Here is a 23,080-nt window from a genome sequence, read left to right on the forward strand (position 1 = left end):
GGCTCAATAGTGCAGTTAGGTAATTTTAGACTCTGGACTTAACTGTCTTACCACGACCACACACATACTTACTTTAGAAGGCAATGTGTATTACTTCACTTGCTTCAAAATGTGGCAAATCAGTCCTTCTACACTGGGGAGCCTTCCTTCTTTTCTCTTGAGTGGGACTCAGGACTTCTGGCCCAAAGCCCTTCCCTGGGGGTACCCCTGATCTGGCTAGCCACTGCTGACAATGGGATGCTAAACTACATGGACCTTTCATCCATTCAGTTGGACTCTTACAATCCTACAACTAAGCCAGGGGGGTTGAAGCTCTTTCAGCCAAATTCCATTTTTGGAGAAGGTCTCAGGGGCTGCGTTTCAGTGGTGGGTGGGGCCAAATGCAAAGGGGGGAGGATCAAAGGCAAAAGGGGGGTGGGCAAAAATACCAAAATGCCAAGATATTGTAGCTTGAAGCTCTCACTACAGGTAATTAAGTCTTAGGAGAGGCAGTCTTAGCTTTTAGGATAGCGGGGAAAAAAACTTCACAAAAGTTGGGAAACCACTAATTAATTTGGGGGGAAAGGGGTAAGGCCAGGGGAAGGGGTGTGGCCTTCTGGGGACCCCAGATGGGCCAGATTTGGCCCCTGAGTCTGTAGTTCTGCTCCCATCATCAGAACACCTTACAGAATCATATATATATATATATATATATATATATATATATATATATATATATATACACACACACACACACACTTTCTGCTTTAGCTCCTCAAAATCTCCACTGCCTCTTTTCACATATTCCAAGACTGATTGTTCTTGTTAAAGATGTTGGCATATAATCTCCTTCTCCTCCATATGGCTGGACAATGTGTAATAAGAGGTCTGTTCTGTAATACTGACAAGCCACTGCAACACTAACACACATGAAATGGGAACAGAATCCTTTTAATTATCGGCTATCATCACAAATTCCTCGCTGTTGACACAACATTTCCACAAATACAAATCCTCACTGAAAGCAGCAAAATTATGTGCCTGTCGAGTTACAGCTTCTCATAGACGCATCATTTCATGCATGGGAAAAATTCCTGATTTTACATCCCAGTGATGATGGAAACATTTCCTTAATAGAAAAAAAAAAAGGGGGGGGGGAGAGGGACTTAATGCCTTGACCAAGAGCTGAATCAAAAAGCAATGCAACTGAATAACAATCAACCCATGGGAGCAAACCTAAATCAGTATCTCAGTGCTTTATGTTTCTGATGATGAAGCAAGTAACCACTGCAAGTGGTTCAGCACATGAAGCTGCCTACCTTATATACTGAATCGGACCATTGGCCCATCTAGCCTAGTAATTATCCAGAGCTTGCACTGGCAGTGGCTCCCTGGTGCCTCAGGCTGATCTTTGCCAGCACTCTTACTTAAGCTCCTTTAACTGGAGAGAGCCAGTGCGGAGTAGTGGCAAGAGTGTTGGGCTGGGAGCTGGGAGATCCGGGTTCTGGTCTCCACTCGGCCATGGAAGCTCACTGGGTGACTTTGGGCCAGTCACAGACTCTCAGCCCAACCTACTTCACAAGGTTGTTGTTGTGAGGATAAAATGGAGAGGAGGAGGATTAGGTACACCACCTTGGGCTCCTTAGGAGGAAAAAGGTGGGATATAAATGAAACAAACAAACAAACAAACAAACAAACTGGAGAAGCCAGAGACTGACCCTAGAGTCTCATGCAAACAAAACATGTCAATGGTCCATTCTCCAAGATCCAGACTGTCGGTGTCAAAGGTGAGCATGATCAGGCACCTGCCAAGGGCCCACACCCCAGCAGGGGTCGACTGACAAGACAAGAGCCCTTTGGAGTTGCTCTTCCTCACCATTGCAACCTGCTTGTTTACCTGCCTGTCACTCTGGCCCAGAGAGTGTTGGTGTTGGGGAGGAATTATGTCATTGCTTTTTTGCTCACTGGCACCTCACCTGTCCGATAAGCAAGTGGTGGCAATGATGAGAAAGGGGTGGAGCAATAGCAGCTGGAGACGATAGAGGTGAGTAAGTAAACTCATTGAGAGAGAAGTCCCATTGAGGGTGTCTTGCCTCAAAAACCTGGAACCCACACTGCAGATTATTCCACACATAGATGGCAGGGGTGCAGAGGATGTCCAGATAGAAGCAATTTGTTATAGCTCTTTCCCCACCCTTCTGGCCAGCCCTAATACCACACATACATCTGTGTGGTTGGCCATGCATGGTATGTTGAGACCCCCTTCTGCCATACCTACAAGCATCCAAATACCCATTTATCCCCATGTCCCCATGTAAGGATTTATTCCTGAATCCTGATCCAACTGATCTGGGAAGGGCTGGCAGCTGGGTTCTTAGCCACCAGTCAGTGGCAGGATTAATTCTAGTTCTTATGGACAGGAGGCAACAGTATCTTATGAAGCTTCTAATTCACTTCAATACAAGCGAGATCAAGTTTTTTCTTTATTGTCCCATCCAATTAGTCCCAAACCATGACTATTTTACACAGTGATGTTTAGGTCAATTTCCTGCACCCCTCTGCATTTGCCACATTTGTAATTCCGTTGAGAAACCTACAATGGCTAGAATGAATATTTTGATGTTCATGTAACTCCATCCTGCTTACTCAACTTCATGAAGACAATTCATGAAGAACCCTTCCCACATCAAAACCTTCCTCAACATCACCTGATTTAAATCTATGGAACTGCCTTATCAGACCATTTCACACATTACACAATGACAAGCCCAGATTTGCCATCAGGTATACTCAGAAGGGGGCCACTGCCAATCCCAGCTCTCTGACAAGTGTACCTGTCTTTTAAAGAAACTGCTTGCTTGTCACCTTACTGGGTAACTAGATGTAACACACTGTTGCATGGAACAGTTGCTCAACACCTGTCTTTTTTAAAGAAGTCCACAAGCCACTGCAGGAGGTGGAAGTGGAAAAGCAGTATTGAACTAAGGGGTACTTAGCCCATTTCTCTTCCACCGTTTACCCATTCCAAAACTCACCCCCAAATGGATGTTTTTGCCCACCAGTTTTCAAATGCACATTTATTCCCCATTATCTATTCATATAGGTATTTATTTATCAATCTTAGTTGCATTGGCAGATGTTTAGCTGATAGGGAGAGAATGAGCAAAATGAGCTTAAAGGCTAAGCTTGAATTTGAACACTGAGTCTCCTTTGGCCAAGTCTAACCCAGACTTCCCCAACCTGGAGCCCTCCAGAGGTTATGGACTACAACTCCTATCAGTCCCAGCCAGCTAGGTCAAGGATGATGGAGGATGTGATTGGGGAAGTCATTACATCACATTGGTGTTCAACAAGGCACCTAGTTGGTGCAAAATAAATATGGAAGTAGATGAGAGAAAAACTTTAGCACCAGGGTTGTTCAACTTGTCACCAACAAGACAAACTCAGTCCACCAGCCCTGTATGGACACCTGTAGACATCTCAGCCAGCACTTCTAGCAACTGTAAGCATTTTGTCCAGCGTTCGTCACTACAACAGTTTCAAATCCAGTTCCAACACAACTGTAACTACTCTGCTCATGAAATTCCAGATATGGAGTTCCAATATTCCAAATTATTCATCTTGGTAAATACAAATAGGACAGTTCAAAAACCAGAGATATACTGGCCAACTTATTTTACAGAATATGCAGAAAACATTTCAAGGCCTAGTTAGTTGTTATCAACAACAGCAGCAGCAGCATGCTGCCCACCCCAAATTACGGACATTGTAACATCAATTCCAGCATCCAAAATGTTTCAAACCAAAGGCAACTTAAAGGCTGGAAGGACCACTGGCACAGGAAGCTATGTGGACACACTTCTGCTAAGAAAACATGTCTCCTGATTGGCAACCACCCAACCACCAGTCATGGTTCTTGTCGTCTCCAAAGGAATTTCAAAACGAGGGAGCAGGAAGATGATAGAATTGTTAGTTCGCAAAAGCTTTTGACCATTAATAAGTATATGGAGAAGCAGAATGAGCTGAGCTACTGGTACAAATAAACAGGTCAAATGTACTATACTGATCGTTATTGCATGCAAGAAAATTATTCAGGGACCATTGTGATGTAACATTTTCAAAACATGGGCACCCACATCAGTATCTTAAGATGCATGCATATGTAATGCCATATGCATCCCTCTCCTCTGTCATTGTCACACATTCTCTGGATCAGCTTCTGGATGCTTTCTGAGCACCTGTTGTAAGAACTTATATGGGGCTTAAGACTTGCTTGGGCTCAGCTCCAAACCTTGAATATGAGGGCCAAACCTGGAACATGTGGGCATGTTCTTTTGAGCATGTACAGAGTGACCCACTGTCTAACCACAATCCACCCCCTGTCTGTGAGCTTAGGTGTAGGGCTCAAAGTTTGGTGGAATGAGTGGCATGTCATTTAAAACCATCCCATTGCTTTTCATTGGATGCAATTTAAACTGGGAACAAAACATCCCACTTCCTTTTTTGAATCTCGCAATACCAGCATTAGGTTTGAAATGCTTTCTCAGTGGAGGTCATAACTTCTAGGCAAGCTCAAGCCTTGGCACCACTGATTTTAAACACCAAACATGGCTGGAAAATAAAGATCGCATTTGCAACCAGCATCCACAAAAGATTATACCCAATAATTCCCAGAGGGAACTGTAATACTGGTGCAATTCCCTAATGGACAATGGCCTTAAAGCTTGATCCATTGCCACAACATTAATCCAGAGGAGCAAGCTGTAAGTCTGTCTCCCTATTCCTTCACACATTTTTCAGTATTTTCTCTTGAAGTCAGTGGAATATACTCCAGAATGCATGAATCTGGCAATATTGAGCCAGGTGTACTAGAACAAATCAAGTTTACCATTACATATCTGATATAGGAAGCATGCTGCACTACCTCCTTAGTAGCCCATTTTTCTCACAGGCACTTTTATTTTATCCACTTGGTAAAAGAGAAATAGTGAGTTATTTAAAATCAATGTTGATGCTAGCCAAAGTTCAGTTCAGCCTAGAGCACTGCATTGCTCTCTCAAAGGGGCCCTCTTTGAGCAGAAAATTGCCAGAGTACAGAACGGTGCCGCACCACTGAGATATGACAACTGCCACCCACTCAAGCCTTAGAGGATCTTCAGAGCATTTGCAAACCTCCTTTTATGCAGAAGGAAATGTTATAGATGGAGGAGAGTTTGAACAGAGATATGCTGTCTGCACCTAACACAAACAAAAACGGTTGAGAGACTCAGACATTTGGAAAATAACACAAAAGGAGGAAGACTTTCCTTGATCATGTCTAGACACAGTGGGCTCTATCCAATGTTAGTTTAATTTACATCCCTCTCATTTCAATGGGTCTACTCTAACTAGGATAAAACATTGGATGAAACTCAATGTGAACAATGTGTCATACTATACTATACTACCCTCGGGTTACATAAAATAGCTATAGAATATGACCAGTTCATCTATTTGGCAATTGATCGTCTGCATCTGTGTGTGAGGCTGCTGGCAGGCTCACAAAACAGCAAAGATCACATGTAGATGTCAATGTATGAACTATACCTGGAGAGGCACCTTGATGTCCACAATCATACAGATCACAGTGGCTGCTTATGTAGCCCACACGTGGAGGCATCAGGTTCCAGTTCATACACCTGGTGCCTCAAGTTTTCTCCAGGTTTTGAACCTTCTGGCTTTACAACCTAAAATCTGAGATACCATAGGCAGAGAAGTGAAGGAATAAGAGATACACTATTGATAGAAGGCTCTGCATTGGCAAGGGTTTAATTTCATAAGGTTTAATTTCATAAGGTGTGTCCTGCTGAAACCTTGAGAAAATTAATCATGACACACTGCAGCAAAGACTCAAATAAAACAAAACAGGGAAGACAGAGGGGAAAACCCCCAAAGAATCAGCATCCAATTTGACCTGAGTTTTAAAAAAAAAGATTAACACTCTCCTTCTCAAGACCTGATATAACTTTAGGAAGTGTCAACTTGACCTTCTTCAATCTTTTCTCAGCATAAAACACTTCCTTTCATGCCGATCTTATCCAAGTCTAATGCCAAGAGGAAAGAATACAAGGAAAGGCTTTCCTGGTAATTCTAATAGTCCATCAAACCCAATGCCATGTCTCAGACAGAAGCCAGTTTCTTTTAAGAAGGTAATGTGGCAGGTGTGGAAACTATTTCATTTCTGGAGTCCATTACTAAAGCACCCTTTTAGCCACTCATCTGAGCCCAGATAGATATGAGAATGGTCGGCCTAACAATGCCTTTACTGAGGAATACTACGCAGGACAGAAAGTCATCCTTGCTTGCCAGCAGAACCTAAGAATGGCTTGGTTGCATCAGACCAACATTCAGCATTCTTGAACCCCAGCATTCAGTTTCCAGCAGTGGCCAAAAAGATCTCACAAGCAGTTCATGAAGGAGACAACCATCTTCTATTGCTAAAGCATCTAATACTAACTCTGAGCATTAACTGAGTCCCATCAGCTTGAAAAGCTGATTGACAAATCCTTGCTTTACATGATCATACCAAGCTCACAACCTAAGGAGTCTAAAGGCTTTTGGAGAATTTGGACTGAAGTGATATTCAGGTCAAAGGACTCAGCCAGGCCTTCTCTATGGCCAGGTTTATGAGTTATGCTGGTGCTGCAGCTGCCACTGCAATCCCAAACCATGTGGGACTCCCTGCAGAGTTCGCTGCTTATATAAACGGGTGGCTAAAAAGGCTCTGGATAGATAAAGCTCCACCTGTGAAACTCCTTCAAAATGAAGAGTGCCCTGGACATGGTTATAATTGGCTTGAACCACAAGGATGCATCTTCATCCAAGCAACAACCACGTGGAGTAGTACCCAAGTGGTTTGAGACTGTAGCAGCAGACACACAGCCAGTACAATTTAATTGAGCCCAGTGTAATGAGCTCTTCCTAAATATTTTGGCAGAGGTGGTTGAATGGTGGCTGTTTGGACCAATGTTTAAAGAAAACCTTGACTTCTTTGGGAGAAGAATTAGGCCAGATATATAATGTATTTATATATAAATACACACACACAATAAGTTTTTGCCCAAATACCGACAACAAAATATAAGTCATTCATTATATTTTACTGCCATACTGTATCCTTTTCTCCATTCATTCACCACTATACTCCAGCTACCATCCATGCCCCAGTGCTTCCAGTCAGATCCTGCTGTTGCTTATCACTTTGTTTCATTCCATAGCCAAATATGTAGAACCAAAGAATCATACTGCTGCTACAAGCAAAATTGAATGTTAAAATATGAATATAAAACACACATCAACATTAGTTTGAACAGCAGAGATCTTCTCAAAAGGCAGCATCTAATTCATTTCCTATCCAACACAGTGTATTACATAGTTCAAGATAAATCCCATTCAGCTTTCTAATAAATAAGCATGTGAGATGCTAATATACATTCAAGCATGCATTCCTATAGCAACAGATCAACTTATGGCCTATTCTTAGCTTCATGGCATCACAGAAAATACTCCGTTTCAAAGCTATAGAAGTAAATAAGCAATCTCTTTTCCCCCCTTGCTTTCATACCTGGTATTACTGAAATCTCTTTTAAGTTTGATGAATTGAAGACTGATTCAACTGGAAGCAGCATCCTTCACAGCAACACACCAATATTTATAACTCCACGGTGGTTCTTAACGCTTGAAACACAGAAGTCTATGTAACATATATACATATATAAATGACTAATAAGGCCATAGCACTGATATCATATATGCTTCCAGATGCATAAATATTATGGAGGCAGTTACATTTTATCAGAATGAATAAAACATGTTATGGGATTTAATAATAGATGCAAGTGAGATGTATTGAGATATCTCCCTGCATTACTCATTTGGGACTATTATTCCATGTAAGTATCTGTCTCCTTTTATAATTTTATAAATATTCCATAGATATGTTCAAAATATATGGCAAAATTATCTGCTTAATAAAGTCCAAAATACTTATGGTGTTTTACATTTTACACCTCTAAGAATGTTGGTTATTAGGTTAAAAGTGCACTTCTAAAAAAATGTAAGAATTTCAAAAGGCAATTCTAGAATAAGTACACTGTCTGAACCAGATAAACTCTTTTCTGTTGGGGATTGATGATTAATAATAATAATAATAATAATAATAATAATAATAATAATAAGTTCAATTCATTCATATTTCACTGAAAATAGCCTGTATATGCTATATGATCATAAAAACAAATTATTCTTTTAGTTCATTTCTTTCTTTTTTAAAAGAAATTAACATACAGTTAGAATATACCAATTCATTCTTCTGATGTTTCATTTGATTTTAGTTGTTAAAAAGAAATAAATTGTAAATGTTGTTGTAATTTAAAACTGCAAAGCATTTGGTACCCTGTTCGCCTTGGCAGATGTGATACATCCATAAACTGGAGAGCCAGTTGTGGTGTAGTGGTTAGAGTATTGGACTGGGACTTGGGAGACCCAGGTTCTCATCCCCGACTCGGCTGTGAAGCTCACTGGGTGACTTTGGGCCATTCACTCTTAGTCTAACCTACCTCACAGGGTTGTTGTAAGGATAAAAATGGAGAGGAGAAGGAGGACCATGTAAGCCACCTTGGGTTCCTTGCAAGAGGAAAAAGAATGGCGGGATATAAATGTAATAGTAGTAGTACTAGTAATAATAACAACAACATCAACAACAACCACAAATGATGATGAAGAAGAAAAAGAAGAAGAAGAAGAAGTAGTAGTAGATCTCACTAGGACTTTTTGGCCTAGTTGTGTTTTTACCTCTGTTATGTATTTATCCTGCTGTGTATTCATAAGCAGTTCTATTGCTAAAATTACAAGGCTGCTTGTTGTGAGATATCTCTGGAAACTGAGTGATTTCTTAAGCAGCACTTGTTTAAAAAACAAAACCTGAAGATTTATTTTTTTTTTAAAGAAACTAATTACACCAAACTAATTATTGATTTCCTCCTTTCATCCACAGGATATTCTGGCTGTCAACCCCCAAATAAGGGGTGGGGGAGAGAAAGGAAAAGGTGAAGGGACCTTTTAAATAGTCACAGTTTGTACAAAGCAGCAGGGTTTTTTTTATTACCAAAAAGTTATACAAACAATATGAAATAGCAAGACAAGGTTTAGGAAGTTTCCAAATGCACCAGGCATATCGTCGAGTTCCCACCTCTACAAAGATCCCCATATGCTTCAGTTTCAGCTGTTTCCGAACTGGGGGTTCTTTCTTTCTTTCTTTCTACCACCTATGCACAAAGTGGACGTTGTATTATTATATTTTTTACGCAGCATCCCCATCTGTTCTTTCTGAAGTTGAGCTTCTTCCTGCCAGTGCTTTCCTCTTTAAAAGGATTCTCTGCCTGCAGAAAGCCAGAAGCAACGTGACTGAAATCTTTCATTTATCCACTGGGATTTCAGCTAGGAAGCTGCAATTGATTTGCAGGGGGCTTTCTGCCTCTGCCGGCGTGTATTATCTAGTTAAGAGCCAGCCTACTGTGCAAGGGAAATCAAAGGAGATGGGGTTGAAGTCGGACGGTAGAAACAAGAGGGATTTATTTCAAGTCTGAAAGGTGGCAGGCCTCGAAGGAGGGTGGGAGGGGTTAGGAAATTCCGCCACTAATTAGTTTGGGGTGTTTCTCTCTTTCTCTCTCTCCATCCCTAACAGATGTTGAAGTCCAATTGCCACCAGCATCCTGGCCTGCCAATCATGGGGTTTAAAGAATTGCTGCCCAATGAAGTCTGGTCCCCATATTAATGAGACCAATCTAAGGCAGAGTCAATTAAATCAAATTCCCACCCACCTCCCTAGTCTATCTGCAGTGTGCAGCCACAGCAGCCAGCCACAGCAGCATTGGCACCAATGACATTCCCAGTATTAATAGAGGATTTCAGTACTGCATTCAAGGGAAAGGAACGGGAGGAAAGGGAGAGGGGAGGGGCATGACTATTGAATGAAGTTTACATGGTTTTAAACTAGAGAAAAACGCAGTGCAGGACTCACTCTGGAATGAAAGCAAGGGCTCTTTCTCACCAACCAACCAACCAACCAAAATAAATAAATAAATAAATACAAATCCCTCTTGCAGTTAGAAAGTGCCACTGGGGGATTTTTTAAAAAAAATAATAGGAATGACCCAAGCTTTGAAAACATTTTCACTTTAATACTGAAAAAATATGCCATTATAAAATCCTCAAATAGAATTAGTAAGTCTCACTTGCTTTTTCCTCAGCTCAGATTTTCCTCCAGGTTTTTTTTATTTTTAAGAGTGTGATTTACAAGAGCACAAAAATCTTCTCCCATTCCACCTTGCAGCTTAAGCAATCAGGTGGTATTAACGGATCATGCTTAACTGCTTCAGATTTTGTTTTCTTTCTTTTAAACAAAACCTCAAATATTTTAACACTTTTTTATCATCAGAGAAAATGCCAAGGGTATTTTTGTTTTACATTCAGATGGAAAGGCATTATTGGAGATGTTGATTTCCAAAGGAAACTCAAAAAATAACGAGAAGCAAACTGCCCCCTCCTCCCACCCCCAACAGAGAGAAAATCCACCCAACAAAGTAATTTCCCCCCCGCCCCCAAACGCAAAATCTGAACCCATGAGAGTATAGCCATGCAAACATGTCTTAAATAAAATCTTTACATTTTTTCCTTGTTTGTTTCACAGTAAAAGGACGATCTCTACTGCCTAGCAATCACACAAAAATAATGGCGAAATGGCACTTTTTTATTCTTATTATACTGTGTTTTGTATATAGAAAGTTTGATACGATGGAACTTATCAGGTAAGAGGGAGGACGAGGTGAACTGGACGCTGCTTCCATTTGGGGCTGAAGCGTCCCTGGGTGGTTTGTATCCATGCGAACCATGCAGCAACTTGGGTTTGTTTGTTTTGTTCTTTCTAGATCAGGGTTATTTATTTACAATACATTCATGCCTTCGTGCAACTGGACACTCCTGCTTTGTTTGCAACAAGGAAGGCACAAGGAGAGCCCTTGTCTTCCCACCACACACAGGGCCGATAAATCCACATGGTCATAGGTCATCCTGCAGAAGAGTGTATTCTCTCTCTCTCTCTTGCCCCCAAGTTTAGCCATCCTTGGCTCTTTGATTGGATCCTTCTTTCTTTCCCATTGGCTATGCAGTGCACAGTTACACCAAGCACAGCAAGTTAGAGCTAAGCAAAAAGAAAAAAGAAAGAAAAAAAGAAAGAAAAAAAAAGGCAGGCCTCCACTCACGGCTTTTGGGCCGAATTTGGCGAGTGGGTAGGTAGAAGGTAGCTTTAGATGGGCTAAGCCCATCCCTTGTTGTGGTCCATTCACATCAGCAGACGAGACAGCAATGCACAGATCAGGGAAAGGGAGCTTTGAACCACTGGAGGGAAGTTGAGGTTGCTAGCTGCTGAAGTTGAAGTGATTGCCCATATATGATTTTAATCTTTAATTGTAATGTTTGTATTTCCCCACTCTTGTGTCTTAGTCTGATAGGGAGTGAGAGCCACAGTCGTACACTCTATGGGCTCCATCTGTATTGTAGGGTCCATTGTGCCAGTAGGAGGAGTCACAGACTGTCTGTAAGGAGTTGATCTCAGAGGCAGAGGAGTTGGCATCCCTCCTCTTGGAGCGCTTTCGGTTCCTCAAGATGAAGACCAGCATGCCAACCACTGTGAAGGCAGAAGTGACAAAGACCAACAAAAGGCCAGGCACCAGCACTGAGATGGAGACCCTGCTGGTCTCCAGGTAGGAGTTGGAGTGAGTCCCAGTCTCGGCCAACCCAGTGCTGTTCTTATGAGTGGAAGTCAAAGTGGGAAAGACTTTGAGTTGAGGGCAAATGGCCTCATTGGAAAGGGTTTCAAAGTCCTCCTTGAAGAATTCTTCTGGAGTCTCACATCTCAGGTCACTCATCATCACTTTGGGCCGTAACATCTCCACCCACTGTTTGAAAGGGACAATGGGGCACTTGCAGTCCCATGGGTTGTCATGCAGATCTATTTGAGTGATGGAGGTGAGCTGGTCCAGCACACCTGCCACTGGCAGGTACAGAAAATAGTTGTTGTGGATGCTGAGTTTGGAGAGAGAGACCCCAGCAAAGACATCAACAGGGAGGGACCTCAGAAGGTTGTTATTCAAGATGAGGACCCTCAACTTGGGCATGGCATTAAATGTCCCCGGCATGATGAGCTGGATGACGTTAAATTCCATGTTTAGGTACTCAAGGTTTTGCAAGCCATTGAACTTCTCCCGTGAAAGAATGTCCAAATAGTTATTGTCCATGTAGAGCCACACCAGCTCCAAAAGGTTCTTGAAAGTGTTGTTCTCCATTGTGGCGATGTTGTTGTTTCCCAAGTCCAACAGGTTGAGCTTCCGGTAATCCACAAAATGTGATTTTCGAATGGTGTGGATCTTGTTCCCCCTCAAGAACAGCTCATGCACATTGGATGGCTTGGGTTTCAGATCCACCAGGCTGCTGACGTTGCCGTCATTGCAATTCACCTTGAATCCTCCAGGGATCTGGTGGCAAGCGCAGGTGGCAGGACAAGGTGTGCTGGTTGAGGACTTGCCTTTCACACTGAGAGTTGAGCCAGCCACTGTAGGTCTGGTCTTGATTTGCCAGTTGACTGGGATCTTTGTACCCCCGTGAGGAGCTGAGCCAGGTGTGGCAGGATCTTCCTTGCCATGGATCTTAAAAGGGGTCGGAATGGGGCCAGGGTCGCAGGTTTCCTCTTCTGCAGGGGGAGCAGCTAGGCTGGAATCCACTCGGTTTTTCCTGCACAGCTCTTGCTCGGTGGTCTCATTTAAATCTTTGCCCTGTAACCTGGTAGGGGCTTCACAGATCACCCGGCCAATCAATGCGTTCTTGGGGATATTCTCCAGCCATTCTTTCAGGGAGAGCAGATCGCAGGTGCAGTCCCATGGGTTATCCTCCAGCAGGATCTCAGCAATGCCCGGGATCTGCTCCAAAACGTCCTCGTAAGGCAAGGTTTTCAGGCGGTTGCCCCGCAGGTCCAGGTGGGTGATGGGGACGTACTGGAACACGTTGGCAGGCAAGATGCTGATGAGGTTGTCGTTCAGAATCAGCACCTCCAGTTTGTTTAAGTCCCTGAAGGCCCCCGGGTCAATATCCCTCAATAAATTAAAATCGGCTTGGAGGTATTCCAGATCGTCCAGCCCCAAGAAGGTCTGCTTGCGAAAGGATTTGATCTTGTTGTTGTTGATGTGCAGCCGCTTCACCAGCTGCAGACCCAGGAAAGCCCCCGGCACGATTTCGTGCAAGCCGTTGTTTTCCATGTGCAAGCTGACTGCATTGTAAAAGTTAGCGAACTCATTGGGGAAAAGGCGAGTGAGGGAATTGCCGTGCAGGAACAAATGGTAGAACTGGGAAGTGGGAGCCGAGAAGCGTTGCAGACTGGAGAAGCCCTTTTTCTCGCAGTCGACGTGCAAGTCGCCTTCGATCTCAGTGCACGAGCAGATCTTTTCTTTGCAAACGTCCCCTGTCACATTCCCGGCAGCGAAACAAAGAGACGTCTCCAGCAACAGAATCCAAAGCAGCATTTTTAAACCGAGCGAGTCATCCCCGAACTGGAGCACACAGAATAAACTGCAAGGCAAAATTTCCCTCTCAAGCTGGAGCCCAGTCAAGTTCCTTCCAGGCATGGAATGTCCGAACCATCGCCCAAACGGGGGGGGGGGGGAAGCAGGGGGAAGGGGACGGGGGAAGGGGAGAAAAAGGAAGGGGGAAACAAGAAAAAAAGAGAGAAAGAGGGACAGTGGCGTTGGCTAGGGAGAAATGAATGAAATGGTGGGGGGGAGATCGGAGGGTTGGGGGCAGTGTCTGGTCTCCCTTTAGCCCTCTCTCCCCCCACAAACACTGCAACAGCCCGGACTCCGGTCAGCGATCATATCCACAAACTATCCAGGCACGTACTGCGAGGCCCAGGAAGCAAAAAAAGTTGAAGACCCCCCCTTCATAACCTCCACCCCCAGAAGCACCCCCTCCCCCCGCTCCTTCTCCTTCCCCCAAAGAAAAGCGAAGTCGATCTCCGGCTGCAGCCTCGGCTAAGGAGCGATCTCGCTAGGAATCGGCGGCAGCAGCAGTCGCTGCATAGGCAGGCGAGCGGCAGGGCTGGGGGAGCAGCGGTGGGAGAGGCGAGCTTCCCGCGTGCATGGCTTGGCTTCGGACTGACCTTGCTTTTCTTTTTCTTCCTCGCGCAAAGCCGGCCGCCGGGATTGCTGCTGCTGTCGCCGCTGGATGCCCGGCGGACCCCCTCTGGGTGCTGTCCAGTCCCCCTTGGTGCTGAAATCACGCCCCAGTCTAACGACTGGCTGGCGAACCAATGGCGCTGCGAAAATTCTGCAACCGCTGCGTTTTTGGTCTGTCCATTTCTCTCCCTTGCCGCGCTCCCTTGCGTTCTCTCTCTCTCTCTCTCTCTCTCTCTCCCGCTTTCTCCTGTCTTCCCCGGCTTGCTCGCTCTCCCGCTTCTCTTCTTCTTCTTCTTCTCCTCTCTCTCTCCCTCCTCCTCCTCCTTCTTCTTCCTCCCGTCTTCCGAGGTGCACACTTACTCACCCATTTACGCACAGAAAGCAGGAGTTGCTAAGAGGTGCTGCTCTTTCCAGCCTGGTGCACTCAGAAAGATCTCACACCCTCTGCTGAGCCGCAGTGGCAAAAATCCATCTGCTGAGGGAATGCTGGAGGGGGGCGGTAGATTTAGAAAGGAGTGGGGAGGGGGAGAGAAAAATCAATTCAGGTCCAGGGCAAGCGTTGAAGGAAAAACTGGCGCCCAAGCCGTCCGTCTCTTTAAGGGCTCTCTCCTAAATGGATTCTTTCATGTCTGCCTTTTAATCATGGAAAGTTGAACATTTCCTTTCCTCCCTCTCCAAGCTCCCCCGATCACGCAGGCGTCGCGCACACACCTGGATCCAAGTTCGTTCTCCGCGGAAGGCAAGGGGGAGTGAGAGGCTCTGGTGTCCCAGGGCGGCTTGCCTCAAATTAGTGTCAGGGTGTCAAGCGACTAGCGATGGGAGGTAATTATACTGCACGCCATTTTTCAGTGGATTGCTTCCTCCCTCCCTGCAGCAGAGAGAGGTTGTCACGCTGCATTTGGCGTCTTTGTGGCGTCTTTCTTTCTTTCCTTTCTTTTTTGCCTTTGCAGTGCCGAACTGTAGAGCGACGCTGTTCATTTATATGGATTCGAACGAGGCGGAGGAGTTCGTCTCTGCGCGGGAGAGCCTTCTTTCCATCCGGTCTACAAGGGACGGGGGGGGGGGGAGTGTGTTATTTTTTTTCCCCAAAATTGACTTCGATCGAGCTTCCTGCCCTCCCCCTTTGCACTTAAAAAGAAATCCGCAAAACGCTTACTTACCTTTTAGATTTCTCCCCAAAGTGGCGGCCGTCTGTGTGTAGATGTGATGTGAAGGCGGCGGTGTGTGTGTGTGTGGGGGGGATTTAAAAGTGTTATCGGGGTTTGTTCAAACCCGAGGAAAATGTTTGCATCGTCTGCGGGGGTTTTGGAGACGTCCGCAAACGAAAAACCAGTTGCATCTCTGATGGTGCATAGAGGAATCCCAGTCCCCAGATGGTCTTGCGCTAAAGGAGACCCAGAGCTCGTGTGTTACATGCCTTCCCATCCATGGCTGGATTCTCGCCCGGGTTTGCGCATCTGCCGTCCCATAATTACGTTGGCGCCTTTGGGGAACTTCGCATCCAACTGGTAGGATGGGGAAGAAAAATAATGCAGAATCCAAAGGATGGGGTTAAGAAGATCCAGGGTTTTTAACAGGGGAAGTCAGGGAGCCATCTGAATCCTTCGTTCCCGAGGAAAATTCTCTCCCATCCCTTTCTCCTTTTTCTGTGTTGGAAGCCAAGCCTTTCTGTGGCTCTTCAAGTCGGTCACCCATCATCTTACCGAAGAATTCATTAGGCAACTCAAATTCATTTCGGTAGGCAACTCGCAACCGCCGCCTGCCCCCGTTCCAGACTAGAATAGATGTGGGAGGAAGAGAAAATTGGGAATGACATCGAAATTGGCAACAGGGCCTCCCCACCCCCACCCCACCCCCACCCCCACGCCCACCCCCACGCAAAGGAGGAACTAAAGCATGTAAATAAGAGGTGCCTTTAAAGGGAAGATAATAACGCGATCCTGTACACATCTACTCGGAAGTAAGTCCCATTTAGTTCAACGGGGCTTGCTTCAAACTAAGTTGATACGGGGTTGCAGCCTAAGTAAGGAAATGGAAAGCTGGGGCTGTGGTAAAGCCGGTGCATGCCTGTCTGTGGGTATTATTTGATTTTGAGTTTTAAAAGACGTTTGCAAGAGTCTGACAGCATATGGAAAGTGTGGAGAGATGCAGAGTGGGTGAGTATGGAGAGCAAGCCTGCAAGAAAGCCACTGAAGGGAGAAGAACAGGGTATGGGATCAAAGAAGGCATACACAAATGGCAAAAAGAAAGGGAAAGAGAGAGGGCAGGACACCCGTTGCTCACCTAAGCTAGACCCCTGAGCTATTTGGCTCCTATCCAAAATCTGGGGCTTTATTGAAATTATTTCAGCATTGGAAACAGACACAGACTGCAATCAGGGAAAGAGCATGAAGTTAAATGCACATATATGGGAAGTCCACATCAATGTGTGTGTGTGGGGGGGTGCCTGAAAATCGAGCATGAAAAAGAGACTGGACTGTAGTTACTGCACTCCCTGTTTCAGAAGCTGCCTGGTGGTGTGAATTTTACACATGCACACACACACACACACCTGTCTTCCTGCTTCCCTTTTTTTTCCAGGTAAGATTCTTCTCTCCTCCACAATCTCTTCTCATACACTGCAGACCTAAGACATTTTGCTGCCTGAAACTGAGCCCGGAGGGACCCCCTCCCCCTCAGGGACATCACTATACAAAGGCTTGCTGCATAATTTAGACACCAATTCCTTCCTTCATCTTTACACCCCTGGTAGTGCTGCTGGAAGTCCCAGCTTCAGATTGTGTGTTGCAGGATGGGTGAAATGACTGAAAATGCCCTCATGAAAGGAGAGTAACTGTGGCTCTGGTGGTCAAGTTCTGAAGGTGTATAGGTGTGGGAAGGGGAGGACACAAGAATGTCTGTATAGGAAACAACTTAGGCTGGAAGGTGGGTGGCTGCCACAGTGGTGACTTCTAAGCTGGTGACTGAGTGGATTGAAGCGGGGATTAAACATCGTAGTGTGTGTGTGTGTGTGTGTGTGTGCGCGCACCAGCTTCCATGATAGGGGGGTATGTAACTTCCAGGCATTGAAGGCCTAGAAATGCCCCTTTCAGAAGTTAAACACTCTCTCTCCCCCACATCTCCCCGCAATATCCTCCAGCAGTTTCAGCCACATCCACATCTGTCTCCTATTCTCCACTGGTGTAAATTTGCACGGAGAAAAATTGGGAGGGTTGTAATTTGTGGGGGAAGGGGACAGATCTGTGTGCAGTCCAGTCATGAACAATCTGCTTAGCTGGGCTGGCTAGGAGGACACACAAGTCTGGATGCCATGCAATAGTTTGGTGCATAATGGCACAGCTAGAGTAACTGGGATGCAAAAATGTGTTCTCACACATGCAGCCATGGGGCAGTATAAACACTTTAGGATTGGTTTGCATGCATGGATGCCTTTTTACACCATGTCTTCATTTTGGATAAATATATGGGGCCAGTATTTTGGGAAGCATCCTTAAGGTATCACAGGAACTGCTCAAGGAACAGCTTAGAGCAATTGCTCTACGGCAGCAATTAGATTTGATCAAGAAGTTGTCCTGCTTTCCTTCCAATCTCCATGTAACGATGCTGCCAGAACAAATTTCAGGGGCTCCATAAAATGTCCTTGTTACAACAATTCTAGACTACAGAAAATTAGGTGTTGTGATCAATATACAATATAGCTCTGCACTTTTACTAATTTGACCTTTTTGCCATTTAAATTCCCTTCCCTGCCTTGACACATTTGAGGCTGCAAACCAGAAGGGCAATGAAGCAGCCAACAAGTTACAGAACAGAATATTAAATTGCTCAAAGCACTTCCAGCACAGCGGCCTTCCTAGGCACATGGCTGGTTAAAATGGATGTTGCCCTTTTCTCACACAAGTAATAATGTAATGAGAAAGGTTTTTGTTCTTTAAAAGTCACAGTAATATGACAAAGAATTGTACACAGGCATAGATCCAGCACTTTTTCACACAGCTCCAGCAGGAAATAAATTCAGTACTTCTCATTTGTTTAGAAACACTTTTTGTGTTCTATGCAAGGACTGGGGGGAAAGCAAGCACAGTTGGAGAAGAATCTGGTTTTCTTTTAAGCAGTATACAGCTCATTTTGAGGAGCTATACCATAATCTGAGGTTTTATAGCAGGGGTGGGTAACTTGTGGCTCCCCAAGTATTTTGGCCTACAACTCCCATCAGCCTTCAGCATTGGCTATGCTGGCTAGGGCTCATGGAAGTGGTAGGTCAAAGCATCTAGAGGGCCATAAGTTGTCTTTCCCTGCTTTATAGGATAATATAAAATCCTATTGGCCACTTATGTCACCTGACATCTAGCAAAATAGCTGTTCCACTGCTTTCTGGCCAATTGTAGTGGTGGCGGTGGCACCGCCAAGTGAGGCAGTGGACAGGGCATCAGCTCCCTCTCCTGGCAAACTACTCTAAAGGTGCAAAGGGTAATACTTCAGAGCCTGTTTGCAAGAGTTGCTACTTTGACACTCTGGACGCCATGCACTTTCTACCCAAAATGGGTGCTCAAAGGAGCTTGGGCCTGGTCTTCAGGTCCTAGCAAGTGCTTACATATAGATGGATTTAAAATCTGATTCTTTTCCTCCATCCACAAATCACTTGTCCTGAATCATTCCACTGAAATAGCCTATGAAGTTCTTTGCTTTAAGTCAGGGGTAGCAAACTGTGCCCTCCAAATGTTTTGGACTGCAACTCCCATAAACCCCAGCCAGCATGGCTGTTGTAGTGGTTAAGTATGTTGGACTAGGATGCAGGAGATCTGAGTTCTAGTCTCCTCTTGGCCATGAAGCTCACTGGGTGACTTTGGGCCTCTCACTGACTCTCAACCTTACCTACCTCACAGGGTTGTTGTGAGGATAAAATGGAGAGGATCATACAAGCTGCCTTGGGTTCCTTGGAGGAAAAAAGGTAGGATATAAATGTAATAAATAAGAGTTTGTAGTCCAAAACATCTGGAGCACACCAGGTTGCCTACCTGTTTTAAGTAATTATTTCATCCTTTATGCAAAGTATATCCTCTTTTTCATTTCTTGATTGAATATATTTTGATGTGTCACACACTATGTTGCCATGTAGTAGAAATGCAACCAATGGATATATATTAAGACTCCTTTGCAATTCAAGATGATCCAGTATTACATGGCACATTTAGCATTTCATCTAGTTGGAACGTGACACCGAATTTGGGGGCACTCGCTGGAGATCAATGCAAACAAGATGGAACTGCTGTTGTGCTAGGAGACCAGAAAGGGGTATTTTCAGCCTCTTGGATGAGGTGGCTTGCACTTTCACGCAAGAAGCAGGTTCACAAGTTTGGGAGTGATCCTTGACCTGCCATTGTACCTGGATGGCCTGGGGCCAGCTGTGGCAAGGAACACTTTTCCACAGCTTCAGCCAAAGTGCCAGCTGTGTGGTCTTTCTGGACAAGACAGATCTGGCCAGTTATGCATGCAGTCATTACATCCAGATTTGACATGGCAGTATGCACTACATGGTGCTTCCATTGAAAAGGAGTTGTAATCTTACATTAATTGAACAGTGAACAGACTGCAGACAAGTCTGGTCTTTGGCTCATTGCTATACCAATTTCACTGGCTCCCAGTTGGTTTCAAGGCTCAATTCAAAGTGCTGATCTTGATAAATCCATGTGTGGTATCTTAAGGACATCTGTCTGCCCTATGAAGCTTCTGGTAGGCTTCATTTTTTTTAGGTGAGGTCCTGCCTCAGGTCTCTCTGTCATGGCAAGTGAGGATAGAGCCTTCCAAGTGGTGGCACTCAGGTTATGGGTTTCATGGTTCCAAGAAACCTGGATAATATCCATTTTCCCTGTCTTCTAGCATCGGACAAAGACCATGGTTGCTACATGGCTTTCGCTAGTGTGGGTATTTTTCACTGCAAATGGCTGCTATAAGATTTTTATTGCATTTATTGTTGGATTGTTGTTATAAGCTGTAAAATTCTTAAAGGCCCTTAAGTAGGGTAGATAATTATTTTAATAAATAGATACATGTATTCTTTGGCAGGTTCTGTGGATCTGGATTGAAACACATATTGAATTAGGGACCTGAGTAGAAATTACGTTATGGTAAGTGGTCCACATTCAGTATTAGATTGGTGACCTTCATTTTAATTAGTTGAAATGTCAGACAAAGGAATGAAAAAATTGGGGAAATGAATGACCTAGTTTACCACTTTATTAATCAAGTAAGTATATAATCTTATTCACTACTGTGGTTTCAGAACTCTTCTACTTTGTTCTGTTGCGATGGGTTCAGATTACTTTTTCTCACACCATAATGTGACCTGTTTCCCGCCTCCCAGCTGAGCAGAGCAGAGCAGAGCAAGCTGCTCCAGCTGGTCCAGGGACTACAGAAGCAGGCAAGCTCCCAGAGAGCGAGCGAACAGAGCGAGCGAACAGGGGGAGCAAACAGGAGTTGGCCAGGGGAGTTCAGCAGGGGAGGTCAAGGGGGAGGCCCCTGACATTTTTTTTAATTTTTTTTCACTAACTTTTTTTCATTTATTTGTCTTGTAACACACACTTCCACACCAGTGGGACTCTGCTTTTAACCTCTACTGAGTAGAGGAGCAGGCACAGGCTAGTCTAGAACAATCACAAAGCTAGACACAAAAAGGGAAAAGAGGCTATGGAAGGACAAGACTCTCCAGTGGTGGTGACCTGCAAGGTGTGTGCAATGTTTGTTTTCTTGCCTGAGAACAACATGGCCTACACCTGCAACAAGTGCAAGTTGATCACGCTGCTGGAGGAAAAAGTAAGTGGACTGGAGCGGCGACTGTCAACCCTCCGGGGAATAAGAGAACACGAAGAGTTCTTGGACAGAATGGGGGAACTACAGCAGCAAAGGGCAGACCAGAAGCTTGAAGAGCAACAGCAAGATGAGGCAGTGGGAAATGCTGAGGTGAAGAAAAATGGAGTAGAGGATACTCCTTGGAAAACGGTGACAGTTAGGAGAAGAAGAACTAGACGCCACTCTGCACCAGTGGAAGTGGTGGAGCTGTGGAACCGATTCCAGGTACTTGCAGATGAGACTGGAGGACAGCCTGCAGAGGAAGAATCACAGGGGAACCTGCATGAGAGTGAGCAAGAGGCTAAAGGTCAGTCAAACAGAGGCGATGAAACCCAGGCCTACAAGAAGAAGAAGAGAAGAGTGGTAGTAGTGGGAGACTCCTTGCTGCGTGGGATCGAGACCCAAGTATGTCGCGAAGACCCGTGGACTCGCCAGGTATGTTGTCTCCCGGGAGGACAGATTAGAGACGTGACTGAAAGGTTGCCTGCACTCATAAAGCCCACTGACAGGTATCCCTTTCTTCTCATCCATGTGGGAACAAATGATACCGCCAAGCGGAGCTACGAAGAGATCACGTCAGACTTTGAAGCTTTGGGAAGGAAACTCAAGAACTTTGGGGCCCAGATAGTTTTCTCATCCATCCTTCCAGTAGTTAGAAGAGGGATAGAAAGGGAACGAAAAATACTACGGGTGAATGACTGGCTACGAAGGTGGTGCCGACGAGAGAGATTTGGATTCTGGGACCACGGGCTATACTTCCTGGAAGATGGGCTGTTGGCTAGGGATGGGTTGCACCTCACAAAGGCTGGGAAGAATGTGTTTGGCCACAGCATGAAGAACTTCATCAGGAGGGCTTTAAACTGAATCCTACGGGGAGGGGAGATGTAATGTTGGGGGTAACAATGGACGTAGGCGCATGCACTGCAATGGAGAGAACAGCGCTGATAGCGCCCAATAATAGTCTTCAGACACATGTAGGAAGAAAGCCAGACTATGAAGCACATGGTCTTCGATGTCTATATACTAATGCCCAGAGTATGGGAAACAAACAGAACGAACTTGAACTCTTAATACAGGAGGGAAATTATGACTTGATAGGTATAACTGAGACTTGGTGGGATGACTCTCATGACTGGAATACAGCAGTTGAAGGATATAACTTGTTCAAAAAGAACAGGAGGAACAGAAAGGGAGGCGGGGTTGCACTGTATGTGAAAAATACATATCTCTGCACAGAAATACAGGAGGAGGAGCTTGGTAGCCCCATCGAGAGCATCTGGGTTGAAATAAATGGAGCAAAGAATAAAAGGAACCTGGTGGTCGGAGTCTACTACCGGCCACCCAATCAAGGAGAAGACAAGGATGAAACTTTTGAAAAGCAAATAGCCAATGTTTTAAGGAAGCATGATGTAGTAGTAATGGGGGACTTCAATTTCCCCGATATTTGTTGGGAGACAAATTCTGCAAAACATGGCCCCTCCAGGAAATTCCTGACTTGTGTGGCGGATAACTTCCTCCTACAGAAAGTAGAGGAAGGAACTAGAGGATCGGCTATCCTTGACTTGATCCTAACCAACAGAGATGACTTAGTGGATAAAGTAGCAGTTACAGGAACTCTGGGGGAAAGCGACCATGTTGTACTTGAGTTCTTGGTTCTAAGGGAAGCAAAAGCCGAGTGTACTCAAACGCGTACCCTGGATTTTAGGAAAGCTGATTTTAATAAACTCAGAACAATGATCAGTAAGGTCCCATGGCAAGCAATGCTAGCGAGAAAAGGAGTCCAAGATGGGTGGGAACTTTTAAAAAAGGAAATTCTCAAGGCACAATCACAAACAATTCCAACAAGAAGAAAAGGTGGAAGACAACAGAAGAAGCCAATGTGGCTTCACAAAAAGCTTAGGGATGACCTGAAAACAAAAAAGGACACATATAGGAAGTGGAAAGAAGGCCAAGTAACAAAGGAAGAGTACAGGCAGGTAGCACAGAATTGC

General features: G+C 44.8%; 1 protein-coding gene across 1 annotated transcript; it reads right to left on the reverse strand.

The window, feature by feature from the left end:
- Nucleotides 1-11,516: 11,516 nt before the first annotated feature.
- On the reverse strand, nucleotides 11,517-13,694 carry SLITRK1 (SLIT and NTRK like family member 1). Its single transcript, XM_084841824.1, has one exon. The coding sequence runs from the start codon at nucleotides 13,692-13,694 to the stop codon at nucleotides 11,517-11,519; it is 2,178 nt and encodes a 725-aa protein (XP_084697950.1).
- Nucleotides 13,695-23,080: the final 9,386 nt, after the last annotated feature.

This window comes from Heloderma suspectum, chromosome 3, assembly GCF_057233095.1.
Source record: "Heloderma suspectum isolate Gila_16-S chromosome 3, 16-S_ref, whole genome shotgun sequence".
NCBI classification, from domain to species: domain Eukaryota; kingdom Metazoa; phylum Chordata; class Lepidosauria; order Squamata; family Helodermatidae; genus Heloderma; species Heloderma suspectum.